The following is a 24,509-nucleotide window of genomic DNA, read 5'->3' as shown; positions in this document are numbered from 1 at the left end:
TCACTATTAAGTTAATCATTCATGACTTCATTGATGTATAACATATATAAACATGATATATCTTCATTTAATTTGGCCTTTGAATGACAATTAACATGAATTAACGTCAATTGTTAAGCTTACTCTCACTTACACCACTACTAACACCTACTTCTGTTCTGCTGCTGACTAATCTGTTAAATGGGCCACAATAACTACATTTTGCATGTAGTTTTCAAATAAATAGTTCATTCATTCATAATTTTTTTACCTTCTCAGCCACCACTCCTGGAATTCTTGTTACACAATCAAAGTTAAAACCCGGGGAAAAGCATCCCCTGGTAACACTGCACCACATGCATTTAAAGCTCTGCCATTAATCAGAGAAAGAGGAACAATGCCATGCACTTGTTTGTCAGGTCTTTATTTTATCAGGAACAGACACAGGTTACAGTGTTATATGACAGAACACGGCCTTGAGGTGACACATATTATAGTAGGCAGACAGGCTAATGTTGAATCATCCTAAAACACAACACACACACACACACACACACACACACACACACACACACACACACACACACACACACACACACACACACACACACACACACACACACACACACACACAATTCATTTTTTTTGTTTTATTTTCAATCCAACTTGAATGATGAAGTATTTAATGACAGGCAACAGCTAGGTTGGAATCAAATTGTACATAACACTAACCAAATTAAGATTTTGGTAAATCAAAACATATTTTGTTGAATCAAGTCTTCCAAGTTTAACTTTACGACTTTATCTTATCCAAGACAATTGGTAAAACCATGCAAAAGTGCATCAGTTCCACCTGCCAGTTATGAGATCAGTTCAAAAATAAACATTTCAAATAATAATAATTTGTTCCAAAGGCAAAACCTAATTGTTAAATTATCTAATTTCAGCCTGTTTTCCGTTTCAAGCAAGACAGTAGAGGTTTGACCTCACGTCTATGATGTCGATTAAATGAAATAAAGGCACAACAATTCTGATATGACAATAACTTGATTGATTAAAAACATTTGATTGACAAATTGAGTTTTTTTTTTTAAATACTAGACTAGCTATTAAAGAAGGTGTTTCACACTGCTCCCCATCTCCATCTCCGTTATGTTTGCACTCACCAGCAAGCATCTATATTTAATTGCCACAATTGGAGTCGTGCATTGCTACAGGGTTAAATAGCAAACTTGATGTAACCATTAATTATTTTAGGGTTCTGCACATTTCGAAAACCTAGCAGTAAAGGCCTTATAAAAAGGTATAAAATACCTTTATAGTGATACAGCTCAAAGCAGCTGATTTTTATGATTGCGCTGGCCTCCAAACACAATTGAAAACACAGCTGTGGAGCATGTGTGGTTGAGGGCTAGTTTAAGCAGCCACATCTGTCTCCAGTCAGGCTGATTACTCTAGAGCTACATAAGGCTGCAACCCCTGTGGTGCATCGGGCCACTCAGGGCCCACACAGGATCAACCAGCCATCACCACACAAGCTCTAGGGAGAGCTCTGATACGTCAAGGAAACACCTCCTCTGCATTTACCACGTTGTGACTTGCTAATAAACTGGGTTTGGAAGACATCCACCTGCATCCTGGTCGTCAGAGTAGCCCGGCAAAGCCAGTTAGCTGGCTTGTGGCAGGGTCTTCTGCCACAATAACAGTTAATATAGTCAATATAATAAAAAAGGTATAAGCCAGTTGCATTTGAAACATGCATATTTGCTTTGAAAACAGGTTTTGACACACAGCGCCTAGTGGCCATTTCCTGAATGTTGTCCTTGTTGGTTTGCTTCCCTTGGTGTCCCTTCAGAGTCTAAAAGCCAGGCATACGCAGCCATCCTCTTCCCTGAGCGTTTGTGTTGCCAGGCTGATTTTACTTGGCATTTCTTCGGGATTTAGGGGCAGCGTCTTTGTCCATCCTTTGCAAAACCTCCCTCACCCCTTTCTCCACCTTGCGGAAGTGCATCCTCTTCCACCAGCTGGGCTGCTGCTGCCGGCCCCACTCCAGGTCCCTGAGGAACACCTGGGAGGGACCACAGGGCCGCCACATTGAGCACACAACATATCTGTCCCCCTGTCCCCCTGGCCCCTTCCCACCTAGGTCCTGATACTCGTAATATTAGAGCACTAGGGGCCACCTTGGTTCTAAACACTGGCTGGGTAGAGGAACTGAATGCAGAATTCTGCATGGAACCAAGATGGCCGCTAGGTGTAAAGGTGTTGCACACCACCTCAACAGACACCAACACCCAACTTTAGAATCAGATACCATGAGCAAGGCAGAATGGATACGCATGGTGTACAAATTCTCTATTTAAGCACCTGGACCTGGATTCATCTTCATGACCTCACGTTTGTGGTCATAATTATCTAAATTACATTCCCCGCCACTAGCACGACTTTCTCCTTCACAGAACTTTAGGATCTTTGTTGAAATTGTCAGACACCAATTCGCCTGTTAGTCAAAAAGAAACTTCACCTAAGTTTAATAACCACCAACGGGCACGGTGATGTTGTCTGAAAGCACCTTAAGGGAAACTGTAGGGCTTTTTCCACATAGACCATATTTTCCAATCATTTTGGGTGTAAGGGACTAATGCAGACTAACATTTTTGAGATAGGTCCAGTATTGAGCTAGAACTCTCCAGCTGTAATCCGTGAAAAAGGTTATCTTTTGGAGCAATAGCGCCCGTTGCTTGTTTTTGCCACTGTCAAGGTCTTATTATATCCTATCATTATGGAAAGGATCCATACAGAGAAATAAAAAATATTTATTCATTTTTGCTTGATACAGTCTGTTTGTCATTGTGTCAAACCAACTCTCACTCAAGGGGAAGACTCACTCTTAAATCTCTCTGTTGGGTTGTTGCAGGATATTTCCCTAGTGTCGTTAAAGGCGCCTTCTGTAGTCCAACAAAACTAACTCTCCACTCTCCAACTCTCACTCACGTTTCCACTGTTCTGGTCACAGAACCATGACTGAGTCTTTGTAAGTTTTATTTCTAACCCATAATAGTATATTATAATCGGCAGTGGAAAAAACAAGCACTTTTAGAGGAAGTACATTGATGGGAACTTTTGCCCCAAAGGATCACATTGCAGCCGTTATCGCGGACTACGGCTACAGAGTTTTCGCTCAATCCTGGACTAATCTCATATCCACGCCGTGCTGCTATGTGGAAGGAACAAACATAACTAAACAAATAAATTGTATGAAGCAATCACCATCAAGCTGGGTAAACTGGCTCTGTAAACAAATTAGAGGGATTTGAGGTAACAGACCTCAGGGCATCCATGACTATACCTATATGAGGAAGGACTGGCTGATCCACACATTCCTATTCCACACTGCACACAGACACACACACACAAACACTCACACACACACACACACACACACAGAACGTACCTCCAGCTGCTCGCGCACGCGCTGGCTGTCCCAGGTGGAGGCGTTCTCCGTGATGACACTGAGGATGGGGTGCCAGGACTCGGACAGGTCCGAGCCCTCGGTGACGGACGCCAGCACCTGCACACGGCGGCCGGTGCCCCCATGGTCGGTGGGCAACCCGCGCACGTACAGGGACTGCTTCCCCACGTTGCTAAGGGGGTTGAGGTACAGGCTGGCCACAGGACAAACACAACATAAGGCAGTGTGAGACCCTTTACACAGAGGCGTCATCGTAGGACAAACACAGGTCTCATGACACGCTCGATCTGGTTCACACACACACATGTGTGACATCAGAGTAACACAAATGCTATTTTACTGCCCCATTAAGTTCATAAAGTTCACATTAAGTCCTCTTTCAAACAACACATATATTCATAGTAGGGGTAATAGTGTAGAAAATAAACAAATATTATAGATCTTATATTGTCAATGGTCACCAATGGCCCATTTAAGCTAATCAAAGGTGACGCATGCAATAGCATGTGTTTAGCCTATAGTGGGAGGCAATCTACAAGTGGTGCTGTGGTTTGGTTCTCCTTTTGTATTATCGGGATTCATCGCCTTCAATGGAATTGTGACACATACGTGGTGATACACATGTTTGGTTTCGCCAACACACGCCCCTGATACTGCTACTACTGCTTCTACTGCTACTACTGCTTCTACAGCTACTACTGCTACTACTGCTTCTACTGCTACTACTGCTACTACTGTTACTACTGCTACTCCTGCTTCTACTGCTGCTACTGCTACTACTGCTTCTACTGCTGCTACTGCTTCTACTGCTGCTACTGCTGCTACTGCTACTACTGCTTCTACTGCTACTACTGCTACTACTGCTACTACTGCTTCTACTGCTACTACAGTTACTGCTGCTTCTACTGCTACTGCTGCTTCTACTGCTTCTACTGCTTCTACTGCTACTACTGCTTCTACTGCTTCTACTGCTACTACTATTACTACTATTACTACTGCTTCTACTGCTGCTACTGCTGCTACTGCTTCTACTACTGCTTCTACTGCTACTACTGCTTCTACTGCTGCTGCTTCTACTGCTGCTACTGCTACTACTGCTACTACTGCTACTACTGCTTCTACTGCTTCTACTGCTACTACTGCTTCTACTGCTACTGCTGCTACTGCTGCTTCTACTGCTACTGCTGCTTCTACTGCTACTGCTGCTACTGCTTCTACTGCTTCTACTGCTACTACTACTTCTACTGCTACTACTATTACTACTGCTTCTACTGCTGCTACTGCTGCTACTGCTTCTACTACTGCTTCTACTGCTACTACTGCTACTACTGCTTCTACTGTTACTACTGCTACTACTGCTTCTACTGCTACTACTGCTACTACTGCTTCTACTGCTTCTACTGCTACTACTGCTGCTACTGCTTCTACTGCTGCTACTGCTTCTACTGCTACTACTGCTTCTACTGCTACTACTGCTACTACTGCTACTACTGCTACTACTGCTACTACTATTACTACTATTACTACTGCTTCTACTGCTGCTACTGCTTCTACTACTGCTTCTACTGCTACTACTGCTACTACTGCTTCTACTGCTTCTACTGCTACTACTGTTACTACTGCTACTACTGCTACTACTGCTTCTACTGCTACTACTGCTTCTACTGCTTCTACTGCTTCTACTGCTTCTACTGCTGCTACTGCTGCTACTGCTGCTACTACTGCTACTACTGCTGCTACTGCTGCTACTGCTTCTACTGCTGCTACTGCTTCTACTGCTGCTACTGCTGCTACTGCTTCTACTGCTGCTACTGCTTCTACTGCTTCTACTGCTGCTACTGCTACTACTGCTGCTACTGCTTGTTCTCCTATGCGGTGGGGCTTACTGCACGGTGTGTAGGTTGGGGTGCTCCCTGCAGGCGTCCACCAGGGTCATGGCGGCGCTGTCCCCGATGTTGTTGTAGGCCACGTTGAGCTCCTGGAGCCGCGCGTGGTGGTGCAGTATGGAGGCCAGCTGCCGGGCCCCGGCGTCCCCCAGCCCTGTGTGCATCAGGGACAGGTGCCTCAGGGACTGGTCCTTGGGCAGGGCCTCCAGCAGGGTGCGCACCCCGGACTCCTGCAGGGGGTTGTCGCACAGCCTGGGACCCCAGGTGGGGAGGGGGGGGAGGAGGGTGAGGTGGGGAGGCTTAAAGAGCCGCTATCAGGTTGGTCTCCCCAGGTCATCAATGTAAAGGATGTAGATAATAGGTTTCAAAATGATTTCATGTAATTTGCATTTTATGAATGCTAATTGCTAACTCACATGTGATTCTAATTGCAGTCCACTCTAGCTCTGGTGTTTTTCTTACCAGAAGTGAAGTCATGCTCAAGTTACTCTTTTGGACTGCGCGCACATGATGCTTGACAGAGGCATGTCCGGTTGTAATTCTTAATAATTATTCTATTTTATTATTTGATACACACTTTCCCAATATGAAAGAACTGGGGATGCCAACCTGCAGGTCGCTCTGTTGGATGAAGTGAAGAAACAAATGATGTGTACGAATCATGTTCTGGTTTAGCAATCCAAGCAAGCCATCCACAGATATGCAAAATGCATTATATTAATAGCATTCATGGGCAAATATTAACAGATACATTTACCTACTGTTTAAGTTACTTTTTTCATGCACCTCCCCATGTATGAACACATGTTGTTGCAAGGTTACTTTTTAGTTTAGCACCCATGTATGAACACATTTCAGAGTGAGTGAACTGCTTAGTTTAGATTAGCAAGAGGTGAAAAGGATGTTAGCAATGTCACTAAAGTTACATTTACGGGCTCACATTTAACACCTGGCAGTGGCTTTCCAGTGCTGAACCTCTTAATCAGTAGTGCTTCAGGGCAATCAGGTTTATCCTCCCATTCAACCCAACAGTTTTCTGTCTTAAGCACTTAGCCCCTCCCCCCCGAGAGTATTAGCATATGAAGCACAACACCGCCCCCTACTGCTTTAAAAGTATGTTGATCTATCTAATATTTTACTTTTAATATACTTTATCAGAAACATGTAATTGTTTGAATTTATGTATTTTATGGACTGTTCAAGTAGAAAAGAGATACCAGTCTCAAAAGGTAAAATAAAATATAGGTTTGTGTTTTCATGATCGTATGATGCACCTAAAGCAGCATGTATGTGTAGTAGATACACAATCTTACTGTAGTGATCTAATATCACTCTTGGGGTCAAGCAGAAGGTCGCTCAGGAAGATGCAGGACTCTGGGCCCAGGCTGTTAAACTGTAGACTGATGTAATGGGGAGGGAGAGCGAGAGAGAGAGAGAGAGAGAGAGAGAGAGAGACCACAATCACAAAAGTCACAAACTCACATCCAGGCGGTTAGGAGTGTATGTCATCCAGAGATCATTCAGTGCAAAACAGCAACAGGTCAACAACAAACAAAAATTTACAGTTTACTACATTAGTCACTGGTCTAGCTAAATGGCCCTTTCATATGCCTCCCCTATTTCTGTAAATGAACAGAATAAAATATTATCATTATGAATAAAAGGGACAGATAATAAAGTATACAAAAACCAGATTGCTTCAATCCTGTTCCATAAGACATAGAGGGAGACAAAAGGTGGCCACCGCCATCATGTCAGATCTTGCCCGAAGTAGTAAGGGCTATTAAGGCTTAAGTTCAACTGGAAATACAGAATATTACAGGCTCCCTCGCAATTATTTTGGTAAACAATCCACATGGGGGTTGAATCTGCTGCATGTTGTGACACCACCCAGCTGTAAACTGACAATCTTCATGACCTTTATGCCAGGGTGCACATGCAGCGATACGTGGCAGAACATTTCAACTTGCTATTATATGTGCTCCACGGGACGCATTCCCAAGCGATTGAATAGAATAGTACTTAAGAACTAAATTCAAAAGCATTCAAGTTCACTACTCCACTACTCCAGAAAACGATCAATGTACAAAGAATGAACACTACCCGTGTTGTGGCACGTCAAATTTGACGTGCGACAACACGGGCAGTGTAACATGTTGCACTGTTAAGATCATCTTCCCCAGCAGAAGGCTAAAGCTGGCAGAGCATGCAGCAAACACAATCTTATCTTGAGCAGTCGGCAATATAAAGTCATTGAAACCAACCGACAACTCCGCCACACAAATTCTGAATTGTAAAATATTCAACAAAACCTGCGTGGTAAATCGCATGCTTTTGGTATTATACTCATGCGGGGCACCCTTTTACTTCACAAGCACCCCCCCCCCCCCCCCCCCCCCCCCCCCCCCCCCCCCCCCCACACACACACACACACCAACCCCTCCGCCTAAATCTTCACTGCAGGAGACACAGAGTCAATTACACAATGACTCAATTAATGATGTCCTTCTTACTTGAGGTTATGTGTGTGTCTGAAAGCAGGCCACAGCATCTCCAGCAGATCGTGTGTTAGGTAGCAAGAAGACATGTTCAGCTCTTCCAGCCGGTAGCTGCAGAGAAGAGACCAGGGACAAAGGTACGTGCAATCTGCATTTAATTAAAATGTAGTATCTTAAAATAAGCCTAAACGAAATTTGCTCTATGCAGATGCAATGCAAAATGAAATCATCTTCTAGATCTGAGTCCTGGACACTTTTTGGTATCCTGCATCTTTGCTTCCTTAAACTGTTCCCGCGTCAACAGAGCCAACGTTGCCATCAGTAGCCTCAGCAGTACCTGGCAGGGCTGCAGGACAGCACTGAGCTCAGAACGAAGCACTTGAGGGGCGTCATGCGGACGTTGCAGAGGCGTATGGTTCTGATGGTGGCCAGGATCTCGACCGTGAGCCGGGGGTTCTGGAACTCATAGAGCAGGACCAGCAGGTCCATGAGCTCCTCCGGGGGCTGGGGCTTGTTCAGTTCTATGGTCGGAGAGAACAGGGTTCCTGGGTCAGGTTTGATCGTCTCATTTATAATTGATGCTATGAACTGGATGATTATTGTGAGTTTATTCCTATCTAAAGAAAAATCATATGGAGACAAACAAGCTAGGCTCGTCTATGTACCTGGGAGTCTTGGTACTGGTGGCTGATAACTCCGAATAATATTCAATATCAAACAAGAACAAAACATTTATGGAGACATCAACGATGAAAAAGCCAATGCTGGAGTAAACAACCAACCTCGAACGAGATACTTGCGGAGAGCGCGCGTGATCTGGGACACAGTGGTGCTCTTGATGCTGCAGCCCAGCTGCTGCAGCAGGACGCGGTTGTCATAGTGCAGCAGGCCGCCCATGAAGATGGGGTAGAGCTCGAAAGGCTTCCTCTCGTCCTGCTTCTCGGGCTGCGGGCCGTGAAGCCCCAGCAGGCCCTGCTCCACCTGGTCCAGGACGTCCTCGTTGAAGCTGTCCTCGTTGCGGAACATCTCTGACGCCAGCGTCCTGGCGATGCGGCCCTGGTTGTGACTTTGGACCCTCTCGTACAGTTTGGGGAACAGCTTGAGCAGGTTGAACACTGCAAAGATGCGCAGCGGGATGAACTTGGAGAGGACCACCACCATGGAGCCGACCTCCTCGCTAACCTGGCCGATGGCCACCGACACCTGCCTGGTGAGCTTCTCCACCGCCGTCTTGTTCTCCCCCAGGACTACGTAGAGGGCGGCCAGGTACTCCTGCATTGCCGGCACTGCGAACGTGTAGCGCCGCTCGTCGGCGTCCTGCTCCTGGCCGTCCTTGCTGGGGCAGGGGACCAGGAAGAAGTCCAGCACGTCGGTCCTGAACACGGCGAGCTGCCGCAGCTCCTCGTCCGTCTTTGTCTTCCCGCCGACCCACTGCTCCAGCTCGCTCTCCGAGAAGGAGGTGCGCTTGTTGGTGACGCCGTCGAAGGCCAGCTTCCCCACCGTGCGCACCACGTACAGCATCAGGGAGCCCTGCCGCTCCTGGACCGAGCCATCCGCCCTCGCCGCCGCGCCCGCTCCCAGCACCTCCCCGCCAAAGTTGAGCCGCAGGAAGCTAGTGTAGATGCCTGTGAAGGTGCGGATGGGCGCCTGAGCGTCGGTGAAGTGCAGGAAGTGGAGCGTGGCGCAGGTGAGCCAGCAGTAGGCGGGCAGGAAGCAGGCTTGGGCCAGGCGGCTCTCCCTCTGCAGGTTGAGGTAGAGGAGCTCGATGAGGGCCTCCCGGTTGGGCTGGGCCACGCCGGTGCTGGGCTGCTGCAGCAGGCGGCTGGTGAAGTAGGCCCGCTGGCGCTCAGCACTGTCGAAGCCACAGATCTGTGCGTAGCGGGCCACGTACTTCTGGGGGATGGACTCCACCGCAGAGAGCCGGGTGGTCACCAGGATACTGGCCTGTGGGATGTGGGTACAATTGACAAGTGTTGTGTTGAGGTGGTTTTACACCATGATCCCCTGACCTATCATAGCTGACTGATGAGGTTGGCATGAGTCACTGGGCTGTGTTCACTGCATTCACTCACATGGCCTTTCAAACCACAGGTAGCAGCACGTTAGTTTCCAAAACATCTAGGACATAACCCAGAACAACGAAGGCCACGGGTACTGACCAAGAGTTCTACCCACTTGGGTAATCTAAAAATAATAAACAGAAGACTCGATTTTTTGTCGAACGAAAACAAGGCAACGAAAGACATCAACTTTTTAGCAGGCTTGACTACTGTAATGAATCTACTTCCAGAACAAGTTAGGTCTGCCTCAACACGTTCTTTTAACTCAAACTTTTTCTTCCGCACTGTATTTATTGGGGGTCAAGCAGCGAAGCTGCGAGACAACCATTGTTATTCTAGATTTTCCTATTATTATTATTATTATTATTTACCTACCATGGGAGTCTATGGCAGCCCATAGAACGCCATGGTCAAAAGTTGTGAAATTTGGCACACTGATTCAGGACAGTCCAAGGTCAAAATTGGACATGCATTCATGTTAATAACTTTTGACCCATTCAAAAACAAGGTATCATAGGAATCCTTGGGCCAAGCCAAGTTCAACGCACCCTAGGTCGCCATGATGGATTCTACCCAATTGGTTTATGTCAAAAACGTTCAAAATGCATCTCCTATCACACATAGATTTTTCAAATTTAAAACCGTTTGGCCGTGACAGCCAATAAAATTTGACCGCGAAGCCGCCAAACAGGAAGTAAGACAATTTCTCAGCAGCCCTTTCACACATCATAACCAAACTTGGGATTTGTGCATTTGGTGACCTTTGACCTTTAGGGGGCGCTGTAATTAATGAAGATGTGCTTTAACTCCTCTCTCTTCACATGAGTATACTTAAAACTTATTTCCAATGTCTGGTGATACTGTCAGACCTCTTCAGATGGCTAATTAATTATTCCTCATGGAAACATCAGAATTTGGCCGCCATGTTGAAAGTTGTCAAAATCAATAGTACATAACCACAGGCCACAAATTCTGTCCAATCTTAATGAAACATATATGATCTTCGGACCAAGCTGAACAAATGTGTCAAATGAGCTTTTTCAAATTCAAAACCGTCTGGCCGATACAGCCAATCAAACGTGATGGCAAAGCCGCCAAACTTGGTACATACTCATGGCATCATTCTGGGGACACCCAAACAATTTGGTGACCTTTGACCTCATGGGGACTTCAAACAGGAAGTGAGCTTATATCTCTGCAAGGTCTTTATGTATCCAAACCAAACTTGGTTCATAGTCATTATGACCCTACCCTATCGTATTGAACTGAATCGGTACGGACGTCACGGTTCGGTGCATGGATTTAAACAGAGAATACATATAATGAAATAATACTGGCGTGCGATATAATTAATGTAATGCGGAACTAATGTAAGATACGCAAGTTCTTCAGGGACAACTAAACTGCAGCTCTGATTGGCGCCTAGGTCCATGCTAGGTGGCCGAGCTCCAACTTCTGGCTAGTGCTACAGTTTTTTGTCAGGTTGACGGTTAGGTGAGTCAGTCAGTCAGTCAGAGATAGCAGTGTTATAACGCAAGGGTTGTACACTTCTTTGTTATTTGGATATCCGTTCGGCTGTTGGTGTTATGGCGCATAACACGTCGGGTTCTCTGATGTCTCTGGTATTGCCACAACAAGACTCGTAGTGGGGGTTATCTCAGCCATGGTTGAGAAGGAATTGGAGGAAAGAAACTTTGGCTTTGACTCCCTGAAGTACATGAACCGCGACATGAAGGAGAAAGGGATTGTTGCCCGCGATTGGTGACCGCGATTGTCTCCCGCCGGAGCCCCACTGCCTGCCACCGCGGGGCAGCGGGGCTTTTCGCGGTTCAGTCTACTTCAGATTGATGCGGAAGTGGAATAACCAGAGACGTCGGAAAACCCGACGCAGTCGGTTGAGATTCATAATATCGTCTGGCAGCGCACACAGCTTTTGGCCGTGATAATATATATTATATGATATAGATATCTATGTATAATATGATATTATTTAGATATAGAGCTCGAGGACTCCCGCCGGAGCACCCAGAGTGTTCTAGAATATTTACAGAACACGGCCAAATGCTGTGCGCGCCTCGCCATTGCGATACATCCACTGTAAACACGAGTGCATGGTACCGTGGCCGCAAGCTGCTCAGGGCCACACCCCCACCCTCCACCTTGACCCGCCTCTAAAAAACGGCACGTTTGTGGAAAACTCATTGTGGGACTGGCTCTAGCCTATGTTGCTGTTTTGTTATTATTATATGTACTTTGCACTTTCATAAATAAGACATGCTGCATTTTCAGTTTTATAACTGATCGTCTTATTTTGTTTACAAGTTACGGATGGAGTCTGGAGAGGATGTGGGGTACTTAATGTTTACTGTTTACATCTTAGATTACGCAGTTCAGGCTGTTGCAGCTAGATCAGAGGAGAGATGGACATGCACAATAAAAAAAGAATTGCCTTCTGCATTTTTGTTTTTTTCTTTTCCCTTCATTGTACCGAACCCATACCAAACCGTGATGTCTGAACCAAGGTATGAACCGAACCATGACTTCCGTGTACCGTTACACCCCTAACGCCTAGGGGTGCGTTGTTAGCAGCAAGTCTATTCCGGCCCTTAGAAAGCAACTTCAATGTATTTTCATTGTGATAACCATTTGCCAATAGCTTTCATTGTAGGTGAAATTACTGAGATGGTCATCATGTAGCCACCTAACCGATTATGTCTGTCCACCAAAATTAGTTTATGGAGTGCTATTCTGCTTGACCACCACATTGCTGCTCGCAGCTATATTTCTCTTTATTCTCCATCTTATATATTTTATTATTTGTAATTTATCATTTAAATTATCCTTTTTTTCTTTAAATGATTGTAATTTCTATCTTTTGAAATGTGATTTCTTCCCTTATAAAGCACTATCAATGGCCTTGTGTTTGAATTGTTCTGTATAAATAGTGCTATGTAAATAAACAAAATAAACAGCCCTGCTACATTCATGCTCTCTTTGCTTTTCTCTGCTGAAACAACATGATTCCACTTATTTTCTTGGTCGAACCTCAAATTAATCGAAATCCCCTCTTGTAGTGCATTGGGCTAAAGTCTTAGTTTGAGTGTTCAGACCATTGTAAAGGTCTCTCCCGTCTTCACTAATACAACAATTAAAAATAATAAATTGTCAAAATGGACAAAATGCTTAAGAGTGTTTTGCGTGAACTTGCAAACAAACAACTGGTTACAACAAACAACCGTCGGTCCAAACTCTGTATGGACCGACGGTCATTTATTCCAAAAGATAAAAATGCTCATTCCCAATGTTTGAATTCGTGGCTCCCTTGCATGGCGGCAACAACCAAGGAGGAACTAGAAAAGTGGCGACCCAGGACCCACCTCAGGCAGGAGGTACTTCCTCAGCAGGTTGACCACCACGGCCCCGGAGGAGAGCGCCTCGCTGGGGTCGCTGCACAGCTCCGTGTTCCCAATCCGGAAGTTCAGCTTCATCTTCTCTATCCCGTTGAAGAGGAAGAGGACCTCCTTGGCCTGGTTGCCCTCGCCGCTCAGCAGCGGGATCCTGCGCAGGTGGAGGTACTTCCTGCCCACCATGTCCTGTAAAGAGGAGGCCCTGCGTAGGTGTGTGTGTGTGTGGGGGGGGGGGGGGGGGGGGGGGTAGATCCACACACGTTACAGAATACACAACATCACAACAGAATTACAGTACTACCTTCAATCACCAGGTTACTGTGAACACACGATTATTTACTCAATACACTGATAGATGTGATATTCTCGTTTTAAAGCAGTCAACTTGCACTGAGGGTACACGAGCAGCTGGCGGTTTTGGTGATTTCCCCCACAATCAAAAATGAATAAGCTTGTCTGATGTTGATTTTATGGAAATCCCCATTGACTCTCAAATATGGTCTCAAATATTCAGCAAAGTGGAAGATCTGAGCATCCTCGCTAGGCCCTGTAGCCTGTAAGGTAGCCTCTCGGGGACAAAATGCGTTTTCAAAATTATTTCAAACTAAAAACTGTTGCATATTTTACCTTTAGGACACCCAGGAGATATAATGGAGAACACTTTCAGCATAATAAAATACACTTCACCTTGTCAACTGGGAGAGGTCTTCACAGGAGAAGGGCACCAGCAGCTTGAACTGGGTCAGGGTGGCCCCGGCGCACCAGTCCAGCACCAGCTTCCGCACCACGGTGGTCTTACCCGTCCCCACCGCCCCGTACAGCATCACGTTGAGGCCCCGGGCCCCGCCCCAATCTGCCACCGGCTCAAACAGCTGCTCCATGGTGCGGGCCGTAACAGGGGGGCCCTGCAACAGGGGGCTGGGGATCAGGGGGGTCCTCTTCTCCGCGGGCTCCCTCTCCAGGATGAGGGGGTCCACGTGCATGGTCTCTGGGAAGAAGTAGCCCCCGAACTGCTTCTCCTCCTGGGGCAGGTGGCTGAACCACAGCTCCAGCTTCCTCTTGTGGACCTCGATGGGGTCCGCTGAGGGAGGAGGGACACTTTGTCAGGCCAATGTCCGTCTGCTTAACTTTAATTAATGCAAACCCAGTCAATGTAGAGTATTGATTATTTTGATCCGGCACATGACATACATCGATAAATAGTAAGTAAGTTAATAGTATTAGTGAGTAGTATACATAGTATAAGTGAGTATATTTACATGGAACCCCACTTTCTCAGATCTCCATTTCCAACAGGGTTTTATGCAATAAAGTAGCAGAAAATTAAGCCATTGATTTGGAAATACTCAATATGTGGCATGGATTTAGGTATCTATATTCTCTGATGCTGGTCATTTCAGCCTGAATCATAACTACTGAGCTACTCCTTTCCACAGTGCTTCTTGCACATGGGTTATTGTGCAATGACAACATGACAGTGTTGAGTGTCGAGTCATCTTGTGTATACAACGGTATCAGCCGGGCCCAGCGGGTTGTGTACCGGGGTCATGTGAACGGCTACATAGGGCCCGGGTGTAGACAGCAGGGGGTGGGAGGACCTCCACTCTCCTCCTCCAGCTCCATCGCAGCACCTTCAGCTGTCTTGTGAATTAAACAACAGCATAATCATTTAAAAATGAAGAACATTAATACTATAATAAGAAGAAACTTCACTTATATAGCCCCTTTAAAAACAAAGTTAGCAAAGTGCTTTGACTTTAACAATAAGAGAGAATCCCTTAAACTACTCAGTACTAAGAGCAATGAAGGCTAACATGAGCGGTTAAAGGGCTAAGCGATAACAATAGAATATAACGTGAAATGAAACACAAAAGAGATGAAAGGACATATTCAACTGAAATAAAGTACAAGTAAGGATAAAATAATACAAATCATGAAACATAAAAGGATAAACTCATTATAGTAGTTAGTATAGTATAGTTTCATGGACAGTTCCCTCAGCAGAAACAGCTTTTTCAGACCACAAAGTGACTTAAAATGCAGGGAGTTCCTGGCCAATTCAAGAGCTGTGTAATAAAATCTATTATTCTAAAAATTCTAAAATATATTATTACACGGCTCAGGACACCGAAGCGAAGCGGAGGTGTCCTGTTCGCCCTGTCGATAATGACCGGTATTCTATACATTATCCCTTACATATTTCAGACTAACAGGAAGGTTGATACATTTCTGAGGAAAACGACGAGGCTGGACAAAGAAACACGTAAGAGTAACGAAGGATTGTCATTTTCAAAGTCTTAAAATATGTCTTAATTATGCCTGGAAACCAGACAAATTGGCAAGCTCTTATGTTTTTTCCTTCGGCCATGTGTCTGGTGATTTTAGGCTAGTTAAACTTGGTTCATCATACATACATGTTGAATAAAAAATATATAAATGTTGTCATTCTTTGGCATTCTATGTTGGATAAAAGATGCCAAATACCTTTTAATTTAGTTTACAACAAATCCTTCAATGTCATATTGTTTACAACTATGATTGTACTATTCCAGCCCAAACTGCATTTTTGCAACTGACCTTGGCAGTGAGCTCATTGTAGAGGTGACTGGTCAGAAGGTTATAGTTCACCCCTGAATGACAAACTGAAAGAAGACATTTAAAGGATCAATCCAAAATAAAAACAAGGCACAAATAATTCCTTAATGTATCTTATATAAATATCCATATTTTGTATTTCAGAAACTTCAGTCTTGATCTTAAATGACTCACACAGTCCCAATACAAATATATAAGGTTTATGACTGTCTCATGTTGTTCTTCCTTAAAGTTAATTGTTCCAACCCCTCACTTTAAACAAACTTTGTATTATTCCCCCCTGGAGATATTGTTTCTTTGGTGCATAGAGGAGGTGGACAGTAGGGAATATAGGTCAAAGGATATATCCTCGACACCTGTTTCAGCATACATGCTGTGGCCTGTGGCATAATCTAAGATAAGATAAGATAACAACTTTATTGTATTATTATATAAATATAATATTGATAACTTAATTTATGCTGAAAGAAACCTACTCAAAAACAGTAAGGTTAAAGAGTTATCGACTAAAAGCGTAGGCCTACTGACGCCTACTTTTGATAAGAGACAGAGCAGTTACAATCCGGCTTTTTCACCCGTCCCCACTTCTGCACCGAAAATACCGATACACAAAATAATGAACCTGCACACACCGCGGTGCAGTTAGACATAGGTGGGATATTCGAGCGACATCCAGTTCGGAACCAGCGGCTTCTCTACCTCTGTTCCATCGGTGTTGGCAGCAGAATACGGTCAGCTCACCTCCGAGCGCTCCCTCTCAATCCAACTCAACTCAAAAGTGGTTTCACTTATGGCTGGTTTGTAATATCCTACAGATAGATGGGTTACTGTGATTGGTCAGATGACACCTCATTTGCATATGTGAAGGGTGAGGCGCGAGATGTATCGTTTTGTGTGTCACAAGGAAATGGACGCTCGAATAAAGTACCCTTCATGTTAAATCGGTCCCGTCATTTAACAGCTACAACATAAGAATATTACATGGTGTCAGAGTTATTAAGAACTCAACGCTTACCATTCAGTCGGGATGCATTCCTCTGGTGTTCAGAGCCCAACTTTGGACTGGGAATCTGCTAATTTACCGGAGTCGTGGAGAAAGTTCAAGCAGCATGTGAAGCTAATGTTCACCGGCCCACTGAAAGCCGTGAGCGAGGAGGATAAATGCAGTTTATCCTCAGCCTTCTACTGTGGGTCGGAGACAAAGGTCGGGACATTTTTAACACTTGGACACTCACGGTAGATCAGGCTAAATTGTTGGAGACGTACTACGTCAAGTTTGAGGAATATGTGACCCCAAAAGCGAACCCCATTTTTGCAAGATACAAGTTTCAAGAAAGAATGCAAGGCTCTGGCGAGCCATTTGAGCAATTCGTCACGGATTTGAAGTTGCTGGTCAAGGACTGTGGCTATGCTGACTCGGACCAGATGGTTAGGGACCGGATAGTTTTCGCAACGAACTCTCATAAGGTACGTGAGAAACTACTCAGTCATGGAGCTACGCTAGATCTGATCAAAGCAATAGACATTGCACGCTCGCATGAGCTAGCCCAGGGACAAATGAAAGCCATGAACAGTCGAGCACCAGCTAACGTTGATAGCCACGACATACACGCTGTGGGCCGCGACAAGATGCACAGAGAGGCGCCAAAATACAGCGCTAACTACAGTCAAGGGGGGAAATATTCAAGCAGTGGAGACAGAGCCAGACCACATGGCAAAACGTGTGGGAATTGTGGAAGAGAACAACACAGTGACCGTCAGGACTGCCCAGCTAAGGGCCGACAATGCAACAAGTGCAAACGTTTTGATCATTTCGCCCAGGTATGCAGATCTCAGCAGCAACGCAGGGCCAAGCCAGTGCATGCAGTAGAGGGCGCTAACGCCCAAGACAGCGATACAGACGAACAGGAGACACTATACATTGACACAATTTCAAAAGGCACAGACAAGGATGTGGCCATTGCTGAGATGGAAATTGGACAGAAAAATCACAAAGTCAAATTCAAGTTAGATACCGGTTCCCAAGTCAACATAATCCCAGCTCAAAGATTTCACAAACTGTTTAGCAAGGCAGACATGAAGCCCACAACCCGCCGCCTCACAGGATATGGTGGTGAGCCACTTGATGTAAAAGGGACATGCAACCTAAGCTGTAAATACAAAGGAACTGCTATGACACTGGAGTTCTACATAGTCACCACCAAAGCTCCACCTGTATTAGGACTGAGAGCATGTATTGATATGGACCTCATTAAACTAGTTTTGTCTGTAAATGCAACTCAAACAGAAGGCTGTGATGTGAGGGAGGAATTTGCAGATGTGTTCCAGGGCGTTGGACAGTTCCCAGGTGAATGCAGCATACGCCTGGACCCCACAGCCACACCCGGAGAATCCCGTTCACCCTCCGCAGCCGCCTGAAGGACGAGCTCGATGAGATGGAAGGGGCCGAAATCATCGCGAAAGTGACCGAGCCTACAGACTGGGTGAATGCACTGGTGGTAGTAGAGAAGCCACATACAGGTAAACTGAGAGTATGCCTAGATCCCCGCGAGCTAAACAAAGCTATAAAAAGACCTCACTACCCACTCCCCACTCTGGAGGATGTCACCCCAAGACTGGCAGGCGCACAGTTTTTCAGCGTCATGGACGCAAGGTCAGGCTATTGGGCCATTAAACTAACCGAGGATTCATCCATGCTTATGACGTTCAACACTGTGTTCGGCCGATACAGGTTCCTCCGCCTTCCTTTCGGCATCGTATCAGCCCAGGATGAGTTTCAGAGAAAAATAGACGAGACGTATGAGGGCCTGAAAGGCGTCGCTGCAATAGTTGACGATATCCTGGTCTACGGGCGAACCAGAGAGGAACACGACGCTAACCTGCGGGCCATGCTGGAGAGGACCAGAGAGAGAGGTGTACGGCTCAACCCCGAGAAGAGCAGGATCTGCGTCACAGAGGTCAAATACTTTGGACACAGGCTCACACGAGAAGGTATCAAGCCAGACCCTGACAAGGTGAAAGCTGTAAAAGAGATGGAGCCACCCCAGAACAAAGCCGAACTGGAGACCATTTTGGGGATGGTGAACTACCTGGCTCGATTTGCCCCAAGTCTGTCTGAAATAAACGCACCCCTCCGCCAGCTACTGAAGCAAAGCAGCGAATTTGTGTGGGATGAAACACACAACTCCGCCTTCCAGCAAATGAAGGACCTCATCACACGGGAGCCAGGACCTGTGCTCACCTACTTTGACCCGAGCAAGGAGCTGAGGCTCCAGGTCGACGCGTCTAAAAGTGGTTTGGGGGCTGTGCTCCTGCAAGAAGAAAAGCCCGTCGCCTACGCTTCAAAATCACTCACAGCCACAGAAGAAAACTATGCTCAAATTGAGAAGGAACTGTTCGCTGTTCTCTTTGGATGTAAGCGTTTTCACCAGTATGTCTACGGGCGCCAGGTTGTCGTCGAGTCCGATCACAAGCCATTGGAATCAATTATGAGAAAGCCCCTCGCAGCGGCCCCACCACGCTTACAACGGATGATCCTGCAGCTGCAGAAGTATGACATCACCATCATCCACCGCCCAGGTAAACACATCCCTGTCGCAGACACACTCTCCAGGAAGTCATTAGCCTGCAACGACCACACTCTGAGTGAGGGCATGGATACGCAAGTCCACACGGTTATCAGCAACCTCCCTGTGAGCGACAGAAAGCTTACAGACATCAGAACAGCCACTGAACAGGATCCTCAGCTCACCATGCTGAAAGAGTCTGTACTGTCTGGGTGGCCTGAAACCAGGAAGAAATGCTCACCCACCACTGCCGAATACTGGAACCACAGGGATGAAATATCAGAGATGGACGGAATCCTATTCAAAGGGGAAAAGATCATAGTCCCGCACTCTCTCCGAGCCAGCATGCTTACAGCAATACACACTCCGCACCTAGGCATGGAAAAGAGCAAACTACGAGCGAGAGACATCCTTTTCTGGCCAGGAATGGGGAGAGAAATAGAGGCTATGGTGGAAAAGTGCACCATCTGCCTGCAACACAAGAAGTCAAACCCAAAAGAGCCAATGCTATCTCATGAAATCCCCGACAGACCATGGCAGGTCATTGCAACTGACCTGTTTGCATGGAAAGGAGAAGACTATGTTGTATCGGTGGATTACTACAGCAGGTACTTCGAGATCGAGAGGCTGTATTCCACTACTTCATCAGCGGTAATCCGAAAACTGAAAGCCATGTTCTCCCGTAATAGCATCCCCGAGAAGGTGATCTCGGATAATGGCCCACAATACAGCTCACAGGACTTTAAGAACTTTGCAAACACATGGGATTTCAAACACACAACGACAAGCCCGCACTACCCCCAAAGCAATGGGCTCGCAGAAAAAACTGTCCAGACAGCCAAGATTATACTGGACAAGGCACGGGCAGAAAAGAAGGACCCGTACCTCAGCCTACTGGAATACCGGAACACTCCAGTGGACGGTTTCAAATCACCGGCCCAGCTGCTCAACAGCCGCAGGCTGAGATCCATCCTTCCTACCACAGCAGCGCAACTACAACCCCAGGTCATCAGCCCAACCGCCGCCAGAAGGAGGCGGGAACACATGCAACACCAGCAACGCCGGTACTACAACCGGAGCGCCAGGCCGCTGTCGACTCTGCAGGCTGGGGACAATATACGTTACCGGCAGGATAATGGACTGTGGAGACCTGCAACCATCATGCAACCGGCACATACTGACAGATCGTACCACATCAGCACTAGTGAGGGTCAGACCTACCGCCGCAACCGCCGCCACCTCCTACCGACCAAGGAACCTACACCAGAACACACCGCTGAAGTGAGTGACAGGTCTGATACTCCTGCGCCAGAACACACAGCTGTAATGAATGACAGGCCAGACACTCCGGTGTCTGAGAACCTACCTACGGACACCACTAACATTGGGGGCCTTGCCAGTGATGGGCCAGCGCCATATGCCCACACTAGGTCTGGGCGTCTGGTGAAGCCGAGACAAGTGATGGACCTGTGATATTAAAGTGTAGCGTTTAAAAAAAAAGGAAACATGTATGTAAAGTGAACACTGAAGTTACCTGTTGATAACCTACCTGTTGATAACCTACCTTTTACTTATAGGATATGTCTGAAAAGCTTACTTACCTGTTATTACCTCTGGTATTTGTTATGGAGCCACTGTTATGCGTGTTAGTTATGTTCATTGTTTATTACAAAACAATAACCTTGATAACCTACCTTTTACTTATAGGATATGTCTGAAAAGCAGTTATTACAGTTACTGGACTTACCTGTTATTACCTCTGGTATTTGTTTATGAGCCACTGTTAGGCGTGTTAGTTATGTTCATTGTTTACTACAAAAGAAGGGAGATGTAATATCCTACAGATAGATGGGTTACTGTGATTGGTCAGATGACACCTAATTTGCATATGTGAAGGGTGAGGCGCGAGATGTGTCGTTTTGTGTGTCACAAGGAAATGGACGCTCGAATAAAGTACCCGTCATGTTAAATCGGTCCCGTCATTTAACAGCTACAACATAAGAATATTACAGGTTCAGACTACACATTCTCAGATATTCCTCCACGATTTAACATGTCACACTATACCGTGGTTTCTCAACGGGGGCGGTACTGCCACCTCGCGTTCGCACAACCTAGAGGGGCGCAAGATAGCAAGGAAAAAAATAACAAATTTTGTTTCAGCCCGTTTTCCTCCTTCCTCTTGCTGTTGTTCAGTTACAGCTGCTCTGAGCGTAGTCTCCTGAGCGTAGACTTCCGCACGGCGGGAGTCGCGGTGTCACGGTGAATGAATGTTCAATCCTCTCTCTCTCTCTCTCTCTCTCTCTCTCTCTCTCTCTCTCCTGTGTCTCTCTATGTGTGTCTCTCTCTCTCCTGTGTCTCTCTGTGTCTCTATCTCTCTCTCCTGTGTCTCTGTGTGTGTGTGTCTCTCTCTCCTGTGTCTCTCGGTCTCTCTCTCTCTCTCATCCTCTCTCTCTTCCTCTCGCTCTCTCTCCTGTGTCTCTCTGGAAGTTTAATTGGGTTTATTGCAGTGATGTGTGATGGACAGTGCATGTCATGAATATTCATTAATATATATTTATATCTTTTTCACCAAAACCGACTCAGAGGGCATTCATTGCTATTAGTAACCACGGCAATATCAATGAAAAACGATACAATTACACCTTTAAGCAATAAAACACAAGTGTTTTAGTTGATGTAAATTTTTTTATGGGGGGGGGGGGGGGGGGCAGAGGATCAGGCTAAGGTCAGGGGGGCGTTTGCTCAAAAAAGTTTGAGAACCACTGCACTATTCGATCACAGAGCCAGGAAATCGGGCCTTGTCTCGTCGGAAGACTGGCCACACTACAAGATTCGGGGGTGCGATGCTCTCTACTTTGTATCATTCATGTTTGCAAGATATATTTAGAAAATCTAAGGTTTAGAACTGACATAAATGTTTTTTACATTTTTGTCATAAAGGTTACAGTAGTTTTTATATCTGCTCAATGCAGCAACTCCTCACAGTTGTTGCGTTGCGCGTGACATGAGCGATACAAAGTACCCGCAGCAACAACGTAGCCTAGCAACAGAGCGTCAACGATGGATCCCGAGTACCTAGCACTAGGCATTATGCTGGCGGTTTGAGGTTTATGATAGGTTATGATAGCTATTAGTAGGTCAACAGCTGTTGGCTCCAAACGTACCGGGTAGGTCAACGGGGTCGGCTATTTCTCGCCCGGCTGTATCCCTTCACCCTGTCGTGGAACTCCTTTGTGGACACCTCTGCCACATTTCAACCAAAGTTGTCTCCATTATGTTGTTCCATTTTCTCTCGTTTTCTTTATTAGCATTCTTCTTCTTGCCATTGATCTTATTCATTTTTGTAGTAGTTACTGTGTACTCAACGTAGTGCAGTGAGGTCAGTTGGTAAACACTGCGCGTGTGCTCCAGCTGTTCGTGGGGTTCCCTCATGTCAACAATGGATAGTCATGCGGTTCCCCAAAAAATTCTGACATGCCAAACTTTTCGTCGTGGGGTTTTCGAACGTCGCAGATCGCAAGCATGTCACATTACAAGACCTTGTCTCGTCGTCGTGTACGACTCGCAAATTTGTCTGCAACGAACGAATAGGGGCAAAATCGGGCTGAAATCGTGTAGTCTGAACCAGCCATTAGAGACTGAATTATGATACAATTTGTTTTACTAAATGAGTCTCATGTAGCACACCTATTTTGATTGATAAGGTGTCCTTCATATATTTTTGCTAAATATTTGACTAGAAAATATTTCCCGTTTTTACAATAGCTCCCATGTCATTTAACCCAGTTACTCCTTATCAGCAACAGATAGTAATACAAATAGGACATAGCTATTTTCATTCCACGTTAGTGCTCATTACATTTTATATGAATAGGTTAAAGGGAAATTCATCTTTTTTTTTCAAGCTCCCATGTCATGTCAGATAGGACACCTTCCAGTGTAGTAGGCCTATTAATGTGTTATTGATCCTGACTAACTGTGTCAAATGACACGGGAGCTTTTGGAAAAAAATGCAATTATCTTCTCGATTACGGACATATTAGCAATCAAAATAGCTGTTCTACATGATACCAATTTAGTAAACAAAACAATGTATCATCAAGTTCTCTAATATGATCAACCTTTACCACGAAGTTAATGTAAAGAACAACAATTTTGTGTCACTCAAACCCCTGAAGAACAATAGTTGAGCGCTGCATGCGAGCGTGCGCTCGGAGGTGAGCTGCCCGTCCTCTGCTGCCCACACCAGGAGAGCAGAGGCAGAAGCAGCCGCTGGATCCGGACTGGATTTACCTCGACTGTCCAACTTAAAACTAACTTCACAGCGGTGCTGCACACTGCATGTTAAGTGACTGTACGGCTCGATGAATAAGCTACCGGTGTGGTATTGGCAGTGCTATGCAATAAAATGACCTTATCATCCGTGAAAATGTAATAAAAGATTTACTTACCCCAATAATTCACATTGTAGATTTACAGATTTGTACATTGGACGAGTCAATCACTCTTTGGGTTTACGTAGCCGCAGATGTCAAATGACCTCCGTTGTTCGGGGCTGGAGAACCAACAGCTGTCAACTCACGACGCCGTGTCCGTCCTGCGAGAATCGCATTAAATATTCACGCTGTCTCATTTTACGGATAATAGCGTTGTAGAATGTATCATGCACTGCTCCAGCCGGCAGCGACGGGCGGATCGGCTGAGCGCTAGCCGCCGTTCCCTGCAGTGTTGCCAGATCGGGCGTGGAATCTGGCCCAATCTGGCAACGCTGGTTTCCTGGTCCTTCTGCCGACCATATTCATAAAACCACCGGTTAGTTTCATCCCCCCTGTATGTTTGTACCACTACCGACCCCTAGTGCTATTTTACTGCAGAATCCATAAGGACGTACAATGCAGCAATGCACGAGGGGGAATACAAACTAGTCTTTACTTTACAGTAGAAAATGATCTCGTCAGCAACTGTACTTCAAGGGTAAATGGTCAGCAAAGGGCAGAATACGGGTTTTAACGTTTAAGGTTTAAGTGTTAAACACATCTTACG

The 24,509-nt window shown here is 45.7% G+C and overlaps 1 protein-coding gene across 3 annotated transcripts; it reads right to left on the bottom strand.

Annotated features, from left to right (window-relative positions):
- Nucleotides 1-401: 401 nt before the first annotated feature.
- On the bottom strand, nt 402-24,176 carry nlrx1 (NLR family member X1). Of its 3 annotated transcripts, XM_079733116.1 has the most exons (12): nt 23,918-24,176; nt 15,880-15,944; nt 14,843-14,943; nt 13,990-14,383; nt 13,273-13,504; nt 8,618-9,779; nt 8,173-8,356; nt 7,851-7,946; nt 6,651-6,737; nt 5,338-5,589; nt 3,434-3,644; nt 402-2,047 (listed from the first exon to the last, which is right to left on the bottom strand). In XM_079733116.1, exons 2-12 carry the CDS (start codon nt 15,894-15,896, stop codon nt 1,898-1,900), a joined length of 2,886 nt encoding a protein of 961 aa, XP_079589242.1. In that variant the 5' UTR covers nt 15,897-15,944; nt 23,918-24,176; the 3' UTR covers nt 402-1,897. The 3 variants fall into 3 exon arrangements, with proteins under 3 accessions (XP_079589242.1, XP_079589241.1, XP_079589243.1); XM_079733115.1 differs by lacking the exon at nt 15,880-15,944; XM_079733117.1 differs by lacking the exons at nt 402-2,047; nt 15,880-15,944 and having other exon boundaries at nt 3,491-3,644; nt 5,338-5,491.
- Nucleotides 24,177-24,509: the final 333 nt, after the last annotated feature.

The sequence above is a fragment of the Pollachius pollachius genome (genome assembly GCF_949987615.1).
Source record: "Pollachius pollachius genome assembly, chromosome: 3".
In the NCBI taxonomy this organism is placed as follows: domain Eukaryota; kingdom Metazoa; phylum Chordata; class Actinopteri; order Gadiformes; family Gadidae; genus Pollachius; species Pollachius pollachius.
The sequence above is the reverse complement of the archived record's forward strand: the minus strand, read 5'-3'. Positions and strand labels throughout refer to the sequence as shown.